Source organism: Colletes latitarsis, chromosome 6, assembly GCF_051014445.1.
Source record: "Colletes latitarsis isolate SP2378_abdomen chromosome 6, iyColLati1, whole genome shotgun sequence".
In the NCBI taxonomy this organism is placed as follows: domain Eukaryota; kingdom Metazoa; phylum Arthropoda; class Insecta; order Hymenoptera; family Colletidae; genus Colletes; species Colletes latitarsis.
This window is the reverse complement of record NC_135139.1, coordinates 24,727,708-24,739,020: the sequence shown is the minus strand read 5'-3', so window position 1 is coordinate 24,739,020 and position 11,313 is coordinate 24,727,708. Positions and strand designations below refer to the sequence as shown.

General features: G+C 40.2%; 1 protein-coding gene and 1 long non-coding RNA gene across 6 annotated transcripts; one reads left to right on the top strand and one right to left on the bottom strand.

Moving 5' to 3' along the window:
* The first annotated feature begins 229 nt into the window (after nucleotides 1-229).
* On the top strand, nucleotides 230-11,307 carry LOC143342723 (uncharacterized). Of its 5 annotated transcripts, none has more exons than XM_076766899.1 (30): nucleotides 230-641; nucleotides 1,516-1,673; nucleotides 1,937-2,035; nucleotides 2,228-2,317; nucleotides 2,388-2,542; nucleotides 2,695-2,783; nucleotides 3,095-3,175; nucleotides 4,065-4,230; nucleotides 4,304-4,529; nucleotides 4,748-4,901; nucleotides 4,981-5,110; nucleotides 5,337-5,558; nucleotides 5,627-5,800; nucleotides 6,187-6,347; nucleotides 6,422-6,704; nucleotides 6,780-6,894; nucleotides 7,359-7,473; nucleotides 7,564-7,686; nucleotides 7,769-8,116; nucleotides 8,518-8,688; nucleotides 8,754-8,909; nucleotides 8,970-9,077; nucleotides 9,152-9,427; nucleotides 9,505-9,559; nucleotides 9,619-9,760; nucleotides 9,820-9,931; nucleotides 10,092-10,201; nucleotides 10,337-10,481; nucleotides 10,562-10,659; nucleotides 10,918-11,307. In XM_076766899.1, the coding sequence occupies exons 3-30, from the start codon at nucleotides 1,938-1,940 to the stop codon at nucleotides 10,988-10,990; spliced, it is 4,176 nt and encodes a 1,391-aa protein (XP_076623014.1). In that variant the 5' UTR covers nucleotides 230-641; nucleotides 1,516-1,673; nucleotide 1,937; the 3' UTR covers nucleotides 10,991-11,307. The 5 variants fall into 5 exon arrangements, with proteins under 5 accessions (XP_076623014.1, XP_076623012.1, XP_076623013.1 ...); XM_076766897.1 differs by having other exon boundaries at nucleotides 6,765-6,894; XM_076766898.1 differs by lacking the exon at nucleotides 1,516-1,673 and having other exon boundaries at nucleotides 6,765-6,894.
* LOC143342732 (uncharacterized) lies at nucleotides 382-2,035 on the bottom strand. Its single transcript, XR_013079854.1, has 2 exons — nucleotides 1,915-2,035; nucleotides 382-1,763 (listed from the first exon to the last, which is right to left on the bottom strand). It is a non-coding gene; the product is annotated as an uncharacterized LOC143342732 (long non-coding RNA).
* Nucleotides 11,308-11,313: the final 6 nt, after the last annotated feature.

Here is an 11,313-nt window from a genome sequence, read left to right as displayed (position 1 = left end):
GATACAAAGGTGTTTAGAAATAGGTATGCATAGAATTGAGGTAGAAACGATGTTAAAAAGATTAAGAACCACTGCGCTAGACTGTCTACGGTAGACAGAGTTCCTAGGATGCCCTAAGATCCGCGTGCGCGCACGTGTGTATGCGAAATACTTTGCAAGGAGGCGCACTATATTTATAGCTAGAGATAAATATACACCCTGGCCAGTCTCCAAATTACCATACGTACGGGCCCGAGTTCGAGTAACGGCCTAACCCCCGTAATAGCAACATCGTGTCAGTGCTATTAGTGACGTCTATCGACGTTGCGATCGTCGCGGCCAACAGGAAGGGAAAAGAATTGGAGGAAACCGAACCGCGGATCTACACCATCGAAAGATGTAAACGGTCCGCCCGACTTGGTGAATTATCGATAAAGGAACGTTATAAACGCGGATTGCACGTTAACTGTGCGTGTGTGAATCGATCGACGTACGTAGATCGTTCGTCCGTTAAGTTCGTTTAATATGAGATCGGCGGGTTCACCCTGTTTCCTCGGAATGGAAGGCGCGTTCGCGAACGCCGCATGCCATCATTCTTAACGACCCTTTTTGGGACAAATTTACCCGTGACCGCTCGCCGCATTTGGGTTAACATCGATCAAGTAAGTACACGCTAGTCGATAAGGAATTGCATAAGTTACGAGCTAATTTGCTACGGTCACTTTTACGCGTCCATTTTCACCGATCAAGGGTGAGAGTTTTAAGTAATTATTTATGATAACGCCGATCTCACCGTCAGAATTCAAGGTACGATTATTAAAAATCTTTTATCGTTTTGGGAACCATTACTTTTTGTTTATAATGGTACGAGCTAATCTGGTTTTGTTTACAAGATAAATTAACTACTATTTTATCCTTGGTGCGTTAAAACTTAGGCGCCCCTGGCGATAGGCAACCCGATGCTCGTGTAAATAACAACTTCACCCTCTCGAAGGCGTAAATTCCTACCATAACTCGAGATTTTTAACAATTATATCTTAAAAATAATCTTGAATCGTTCGAGGTTTGAACTGCACCGAGTTTCTCGAAATCATAAAAGCGTAATAATCTATTTTCGCTGCCTGTATATAATATGGTCTATAAAGGCTACTTAGTGCGTCACCAGCCATTCATTAGAATGTCTCAAAACTGTTTCCCTGCTCCTCGAACCACTGAACTGTTTACACTGTATAATATCGCTAAACTATTTGCAGTCCAGTGTAACAAGAACGACCTTTACCTTGGATTTATTATTTAAATACTGTCTCAGTTACAAAATAATAATCTAGAGACACACGTGGGGTCACTCGAGACCTCAGAAGTCTTTCCAATTAATAATTAATGAAGCGCGTATTATAATGATCTTACCTTCGAACCAAAGCCTTTAAACCGTGTTTCGTTTATGCCATCGCCAAGTATTTCGCGTTTTACAGAAAGCCAAGACATCCCGTTGCTTGCGAAACGTATTCTCTTATTAATTCAAGGTTTCGTTTCTAGGTTCCCTCGAGTCGGCTCTCTAGCTTTTAGAAATTGAGAAGGGCTGGCCGATATATCGACGCACGTGACACTCATTCGAGATATGCGACACGTCGGAAATCTTTTGCCAAGATTTTCGATCGTCGACCGCTTAAAATCCCCACGTATCGTTTATGGTGGTACGGAATTTCTCAGGATCTCCATGTATTTTCGTCGTGATTAACCCCTTAAGACCACGATTTAATCCGTGTCTTAGCGTGAATCTCTCGCTAAAAAGTTGCAAAACCTCAACCGACACTGTCTTTAAGTTTCTTTATCCAACGACACACAATGCGTCGTTGAACGTGACTAACAAAAATGTTGCGTTTACGAGTATATGTTCCAGACGCGATAAAGCACAATTTTGGATACGATAATTACCTTGTCCTCGTTTTATATGCAGAATGCACCACATGTATTCATCGAAGAAAGGAGACCCTCTCTGTCCCCTTGGTTTCCACCCCCAAGTACGGTGGCCTACCCGCTGCAAACGATGCTTCAGGTATATTTGTTAGCCAAGAATCTGAAAAGATTCAATTAACATTATAATAATATGGAATAAAAAAATATTAAATGTTATTGATTTACGTAACTTTCATAATCATTGGCAGATACAGGGTGTTCGGCTACCCCTGAAAGAAATAAGGAATGTTAGCATAATTGCATTAATGTGATACGAAACCATACTTTTTAGGGATTACAAGGAACACGGGGGCAAGAAGGATAGCTTAAGGGATATCACATCGTCCTCACCTAGTCTTTCCTTCGATCAGTCGTCAAACCGGTAAACGATCTATAATATCGAGCAATTTCTGCGAGTGATATATTTTTGGTGGCGTAATTTCAATCATTAGCTCCTCGGAAAATGGAAGAAGGGTTTGGTCGTCCGCGACAAATTTGGCGAAGGATGATTTTAAGGCGAATTCGAACACCACGTCGAATGCATCGGCCGGTTGGACGTCGCTCATGGATCTTTCTGCCATCGACAAAGAAGAAGAGAGACTGGAATGTAATTATCCAAACCTACAGACATTACGATGCGCCTGAATTTATTAACTGATAACTACAACTATATAGAATAAACATTTTACCTTTTTAATATTCATTAAATATTTTACTAACTGCGTTCTGAATATTATTTAATCTACAACGTTCCCGCAGCCAGGAGACCATCGAAATTGCAAATCAAGGAAGTGATAGACAACAGTAACGACAAAAATTCGGAGAACGACGTCGAGTTCATAATTCAGGTAAACTCGTGGCCATCGAAACGCTTTACTTCCCGTCTTGATGCTTTCTTCTTCGATCGAAGCACTTTCGTACTTCTGTTTCTCATCTTTGCTTATTGTCACGGAACCGAGGTTAAAGTTCGAAGGACCACAACACAGCTCCCACTATATCGCCTCGAGACATCCTGGTAGATTTGTCGATCCGATTTCGCTTGCTTTTGAGCTTCCCCCGATAAAAAAAATATCGACGATATAGAACGACGGTAGCAAGCAAAGAAACCTGATCATTTTATGTGCGAACATCACGTAAATTGTTTACCTGATATATTTAGGTGAAGAAATCGCGGACTGGTCCTCCGAAAAACGCTGTACAAAATGAGGATCGCCGGATGGACGGGGAAACGACTGAGAAAGTAACAATATCAGCATTCTGCACTTCGTTCTTAACTGTTTCTGTTTCGACCCGTTAATCTTACTAACCGTCTTTGACATAATACTTCTCGAAGCGCTGCTACTCTGCAATTGTTATCGCTACATCGTTATTAGTCTCATATTACACTTACGATCGTTGCTGTTCCTGAAAGATGATCAATTTAAAATAAAAATTGTAAATAAAAATGACATATTATACAGGGTATTCGGCCAATCCTGTGAAAAATTTCAGTGGAAGATTCTAGAGGCCAAAATAAGACGAAAATCAAGAATACCAATTTGTTGATGGAGGCTTCATTAAAAAGTTATTAACGTTTAAAGTTCCGCCCATACTGAATTTTTTTTCTCGAAAATGCGCAAGATTTCGGGGGTATGTCTATTCACCAAAAATGATTGTAATTGACCCCCGCAAACGAAAATAATTTTTCCAGAACGATTTAAAATTTTTGAATTTTATTGTTAATAACTTTTTAGCGATGCCTCCATCAACAAATTGGTATTCTTGATTTTCGTCTTATTTTGGCCTCTAGAATCCCTCTTTAAAATTTTTCTGTATAATATATTTGAAGATTTATATTTTTAGATTTTGTATTCACTAATTAATATTTACGTTACCCTGTTTGATTTATTTGTTGTGTGTGTTTCTCACTATTACGACGCACCAATTTTTGGAGAATGACTAGGTTTTAATAGCATGAGTAGTCCCCAAAATATTGATCATCTCGGATCTAATTATTTCAAAGTGTTTATTGTTAATCCTTTGCGATCGAAAAGCGATTATCAAAGGTTTAACTATCCAAATAAGATATGAAATTAGATGCAAAGGTAAGATAAAACCGGAGAAATAACATTGCAATTTATTACGAGCAGAGCGAGGTGGATATGTTGAAGAAACAATTGAGCGAATTGCAAGCGCGATGCGAGAAAGCCGAGAAGGAGAAGAGCGAAATCTTAATGAGACGATTAGCAACGATGGAAACCATATCGAGCAAAGCCTCGTCGAACGATGTCCAAAAGCTACAAAAAAAGAACGAAGGTAAAAGAGACGTATAACATTAATAATTATAATAAACGAAGCAATATTAATTAAGTTGTCGATCCGTGATTAGCCCTCGCGCAAGAGAAGACCAGTCTAATGACAAAGATACGAGAACTCGAGAAAGAAGTGAACATAAAGACGTTCAGGGGCGAAAGGGACAGAGAAAAGGACGAGCTTCGTTCGAAATTGAAAGCGGCTGAAAATCTGTGCGAGAACTTGATGGACGAAAACGAAGACATGAAGAAAGAGATCCGACAATTGGAGGAAGAAATATACGAGTTGCAGGACACCTTCAGGTAATCTTGTTTCTCTCCGTAGAAGTACCTTTTCTTTTATCTTTGACGAAAGTACACGGTTTTGTTAATTGCAATTAACGCCCTAGTAACGTGGAATAGTTCTGATAAAATCACAATATCCTGTTAACAATTCTTTACTTTTGTCCTGTTCCGACACGCTATATCGTTCACGATGGTCCAAGTAAATGCGTAATCTATGAATATTTCATATTCTTAAGGGATGAGCAAGCGGACGAGTACGTCCGTCTGCGGAAAAGTTTGGAACAGTCGAATAAAAATTGTCGAATTTTATCGTTCAAGCTGAGGAAGGTCGAGCGAAAGGTGGAGGAGTTGGAGACTGAAAAAACAACTATAGAGAAGAAGTACGAAGAGGTAAATCGACCGATAAACAACGAGGGTAACGAACCGGTTTAACAACGAACAGTAAACGACAGAACTATTGCATTTTTAGGTGAAAAAAGTCGACGAAACGTTGAAGAAGATTAAAAGCGAATTCCAAAACAGGCCTCAGAAGAAGGCGAACGAATTCACGACCAAAGTACAGCTCAAGAAACTGGTGGACGAAATGGAAAAGGAAATAGGTTCGAAAATGTTTAAACTAATCTTTGGTACTTTTCGATAAACAATAGGATCGTTGTATTCGACAAGCCCCATTTAATTAATAATGCATAAGACGCCATTGGTATATAAATTTATTTAGAGACGCTACAATCGATGTATTTTATAGCTTAATAATACATATATTTACTTACAGACCCAGAAGTAAATAATTACCCAAGACTTTACTGTATCGTGTAATTATTTTAGGCGATATGATGACCGTTTTCACGAACGTTTCCGACGGCAAAGACATGAACGTTCAGGACATAAAAACCAAGGAATACGCGAAATACGATAAGCTATTGAAGGAGAACGACTTGCTCAAAGAAAAGCTCGACGCCGTGATAAAAGAGTTGTCGGACGAGAAGGAAAAAAAGAAAATGTCGCCGAGCGCGAAGACGGACGACAAGAATACAGATCTACAGAACAGTATGTGACATTTTGGACGAATCGAGGACGCGTGTTATCGTAAATAATGTTTTATTCGAACGTTTCAGTAAGGAAAAAGCTCGACGAAGCCGTGGCCATGAGGGACGCCGAAAGAAAAGCGTGGGACGAAGAAAAAACTGCGCTGTTCGAGGAAAAGGAAAAGCTAAAGTCGAAGCTACTGTCCCTTTCCGCGGAAAAGCTGAAAATCTACAACGAGGTTGTCCAAGTGAAGAAAGATCTAGGTAAAAAGGATTTGTTATTGTAAAAACAGTAACTTGTTCAAGTATACAGGGTGGTCGGCCAACCCCGGGAAAAATTTTAATGGGAGATTCTAGGGGCCAAAATAAGACGAAAATATAGAATAGCAATTTATTGGTGGAGGCTTCGTTAAAAAGTTATTAACGTTTAAAGTTCCGCCCGTATTAAATTTTTTTCTCGAAAATGCGCAGGATTTCGGGGGTATGTCTACTCACCAAAAATGATTGTAATTGACCCCCGCAACTGAAAATAATTTTTCCAGAAGATTTTCGTCTTATTTTGGCCTCCAGAATCTCCCATTAAAATTTTTCCCAGGGGTGGCCGAACACCCTGTATAGAGCATACTCTGATATCAGACTGAACTTTACAGAAACGGCCAAATCGTCGGAGAAGGAAGGCGCGAAGATGGAGAAAACGATAAACGAGCTGAAGAGAGAATTGTCACAGGAACGAGAAAGATGCAAGAAATTGCAAGACGACTTGTCAGCGTACACAGAACGGGAAACGAAAATGACACAGTCCATGTCATCCGTGAGTGACCTTATCACGAGCTGACGAACGAGCTATCGAACGGTTTTCAAAATTTGATTTCTATTGCGACGCAGGTCGAGCAGATGAAGACCAAACTCGACGCGGAAGTGAAAAAGTTGAAGAAAGAGCTGGAAAGCACTAAATCCACGAACACTGCGAAAGTAAACGATCTGACGTCGGAGGTGACGAACCTGAAGAAAGAGAAGGATAAGTTACTGTCTCAGATCGATCAGGAGAAACAATCGAAGGAGTCCGAAGTGTCCGCGTTGAAGAAGAAAATCAGTTCGTTGGAGAAGACTGGTCTGAACACGAAACGAATGAACGAGTTGAGGCAAACGTACAACGAGAAGATTTTGAGTGAGTTCTTTCACTCTGATAGCGAGACTCATGTCAGAGGGATTCTATATAAGACAACAGCGTCTTATATTGCAGGCTTGGAGAACGAACTGAAGAGAGGACAACAGGAGTTTGACAATCTAAGCGACAAGTGTAACGAACTCGGTAATTTGAAGAAACAGCTCGAATCGGATAACGAATCTCTCAATAGGTACGTACTAATAAACCTTACATATTGTTTTGCTAGAAATAAATTATTTCTTCTTGAACGTTTGATGCAATTTCAATCGTATAAAACAAATACTTTTATTGAAAACAGAAGCAACGTGTAGGTAAAATTAGTAAGTTACTTGTAAAGTCACCACATGTCTGAATCATTAGTTTTAACTAGACCCTAAAAATTCATGTAACATCATTTTGTGTTATTTTAAAAAACAGATGTCCGTTTAAGTATCACCAGATATTAATTGTATTTAATTAAATATCCCCCTTTTCTCGTGTTTGCGTAACTAATACGAGATACGAGTACTAATAACGTGGAGTAATTTTGTGATTTATTCGTTATTCGATCGAACTTTTGCTCAACGCTAACACCCTTCGTTTGTGTATCGATTTTTTAAACGATACCCTTGCGATAATACTGTTTAATTAAACTTCCTTTCAATTACGTTGCAGCAAACTACGGGAACAAAACACGGAACTTATTAGTATTCGCAAAGAGCTGGAATCACTGCGACAAACCACCAAAATGAAGGAGAGCGAATGGAAATCGGAGAAAGCTAGTTTAGAAGTGAGTACCGAATAATAATTAACATTCTGTTAAAACCTCTCGAACCACAGAGTTTTGTGATTGTAAACAACACAAATGGACACTTTTTAGAATCGAATAAAAGAGAGCGAGTTGCCAAACAAAGCTCTAATAGCAGATCTAAACAACGACATCAGTAATTTGAAAAAGGAGAACAACACTTTGGTAACGCGATTGGAGGACATAAGAAAAGCGGTAAGCAATGTTCCTTTTAACAACGACTTAACTTTTGCCAGGTCATATTATTTTTATCCTACCTTTACCCTAAATTTTATAGAACGACGATCTCTCGGACAAACTGAAGGATTACGAGGCGGTGTCAAAGATCCATCAGGCTTTGACACCGGATACCACGGCCCTCGAGTCGGAGATACGGAAATTGAAGAACACTCTGGAGCACACGGAAAAGACGAAGAAAACCGATTTGGCGCAGTGCAAGATGCGATACGAGCACAGGATCACGGCCATCAACGACGAAATACAAGCTATTCAGAATCAGTTATCCAGGTACAAACGTGAACGCGACACGTACAAGCACATGTTGGAAGGCGCCCAGAAAACTATCGCCGAATTGAAGTCTACCAGGGGCAGACCATCGAACGCATCCTCTGCGAAATCCGACGAGGTTGGTCCTTTAGAAATATACACAGTATTCGGCCACCCCTGGGAAAAATTTTAATGGGAGATTCTAGAGGCTAAAATAACACGAAAATCAAGAATACCAATTTGTTGATGGAGGCTTCTTTAAGAAGTTATTAACGTTTAAAGTTCCGCTCGTAAAAATTTTTGAATTAATTGTTAATAACTTTTTAACGAAGCCTCCATCAACAAATTGCTATTCTTGATTTTCGTCTTATTTTTGCCCCTAGAATCTCCCATTAAAATTTTTCCCAGGGGTGGCCGAACACCCTGTATAGGGGGATAATTATACATGGATATATAAGTCGCGGAAGTAGAATAACATTTGTATCGTTCGTGAGTTTGCTTACGGAGAAATCGACTTTGAAAGTTCATTGTTCGATGCAGGAGGAAGAGGTGTCCGGTACCAGTGCGGTGGTTCTCGAAAGACAGATCGTCAACCTGGAAGATGAGCTCTCGGAAACGAGACTGGAGGCGTCCAGGTTGAAGGCGGAACTGGTCTCTGAAAAATCAGCGAGTCACGTTAAAGTGTCTGAACTTCAATCGCGAATTAACGAGGTAATATATTAGAATGATCCACGAATTTGTTTTTCCACGCTAGTTAATCGGAATGTTCGATATAGTTGGAGGAGGAACGAGTGCTTAATAGTGGGCGAACGAAGATACCGGGGCTGAAAGTTCGCATGGAGTTGGCGTGGCAAAAAGAGAGGGAGGAACATCAGAGACTGTTGCAAGAAACAGCAACGCTGGCGAGAGATTTGCGGCAAACTCTGTTCGAGGTGCGTTTACAGAATGTTTTTAGACGATAGGACAAACTGAATTTTAATTCTGAATCGTAGATCGAAAGGGAACGTTCCAAAGAGCGTCTGGAGACCAAGAGGCGGCAAGACCAGTTGAAGAAGGTGTACGACGAAGAAAAGGAGGAAAGCAAGAAGAAACTATTGGAGGTAATTAGGGGAATGGATCGGAACTTCTCAAGTGTTCCGTGTTGCAAGCCCTTAAGAAATATTGTTTGCTGCAGCTACAATGCGATCTGCTGGAATTGAGGGACGCCCACGCAAAGCTGAGGACCAGTAATGAAAAAATGAGACGGGAAAAGGAACGACACGAAAAAGAACGGGAGGATCTCAAGGACGTGATCATGAGGAAATCCAAGCAAGAACAGAACGAGTTACGAAATATCAATATGTTGCTTCAGCAAGTGAACGATCTGACCAAACTTTTCCCCGAATTGAACGGCATTGCGGAAAATGGAACATCGAACGCGTACACGCCTACGCCGCCCAGGCGATTGAAGGTATAGCTCGCTATAAGTTTCATTTCTACCTCGAAACAAGTCAGATGGAATAGATAAATTATTTTTATTTCTCGCAGGGACCAAAATCGAGAGAATCGTCGCCAATGTTGGACTCGAGAAGCGACATAAGAGGTACAACTAACCAATTAATAATCTAGAAACATAATCATCGGCGTCGTTTCCGTTTGCAGGCTCAAATTCACAACTCGGTGAAAGGACGGACAAACTGGAGTACACTATTAAGAACTTGATGGACGTTGCAAGGAAACTGAAGGAATCGAAGAAGGCAGCGGACGAAGCTAACGTAACTCGACTGAAGAAACTTGGCAAGAGGTACTTATCGCTAGACAATTGTCTTATCGATAAATTAAATTGATTTTTACGTGTCGCAGATCGACATCCGTGGAAAGTGATCCAGGAAAAGGCATGACGACGACCCGTTCGAAACCACGTTTGCAGAGAAAGAGTTTGTCCTTGGAACAGACATCACCGCGCAACGATGAAGTACGCGTGCCTATACAAGAGATTTGGGGAATTCGATTTACGAATAATGAATAAAAATTTATTCGTTATTCCTGAGTTGAGTTTGCTCGACTCTGTTGTATAGTAACGAAGCGTTGATCAAGTATAAGTATGGAATATGATCGTTTGATTAACCTTTCAGTCGCAACGCATTTGGGGTACCGATAGTAACATGTCCAGTTTACAGTCGCTAGAAGGTTCAGAGATCGGTGGACGAACGCTCAGCTTGCAGAGAGATTCCAGCGTGGATAGGTAACTCAATATTGCATATCCTTTCTGTTTCGAGCCTGAAATTATAGTCACAAAAATCTTTAGTAAGCGAACACATCGGATGCATTAGTTTCCAATTATCAGAGTAGGTTAAAGATACTAACTATTAATTTTTAGCCGACTCTCCACCGGTTCTACAAAAAGTGAAATGCTGGAACGAGAGAAAAAGCACGGTAAAGGAATAATAAAAAAGATCACAACCAAACTAACGAAATCGGTTAGCGTGGACGATCCAAATGTTTCCATGGACCTTTCTCTTCAGGTAGACAAATAACAAAACACGTTCGTTCGATGAATACAGTTTTATAACATTATTTTAAAACTCGTTTTTTCTTGTTGCAGACATCGGGTTCCGAGACGAGTATCAGCGAGAAGACTGAAAAGAGGAATCTGAAGAAGAAGTTAACGGACATGTTCAAAAGAGGTTCCAGGAGCAACAGGTACGCCCTCACTTTTCCCTCGTAATATCAGAAACTCGTTTAAACAGAAACAAACAAATGAGTTTATATTTGCGACGATCGTACAAATTATAGTAAAATCTCTAAGGTCGGTGATACTTTGGGATAATCTCATTCTTTAAGTCTTACGAAAATATGATATCTATAACTTAATGCATGTTTCCTAAAATATCAAGTCGAATAACCTACGTATTATAAACATACGCTCGTCGGTGAATCGTTTCCTTTTTGCATTTTCAGCGTAGAGAAGAAGCTTAACTCTACGAATCACAGTAGACCACCCTCGAGGAACTCTACGACATCGAACAAGTAACTTCGCAGCATCTTTGCTCCGAGCTAGGCGTTATCAACGTAATTATTGTTCAAGCGTGCAACAGCAACGAACGACGCCTACGATTAAATAAAGGGGATTGCTCAATTACGCGTATCAGAGCATATACGATAAAAGATATATATTCTTGTACATATCCGATGTGCCTTTACCGATTGTAATTATAGACTTGCCGTTGTAATTACAGATTTGCACGAGCATTTCCAGACACACCGTTAAATGTAAAGCAACCGCGCTACACGACGCTGCAAGACAAAAAGGAACGTGCAATAAATAAAAAAGCACACGTGTTTCCATTAGCGGCG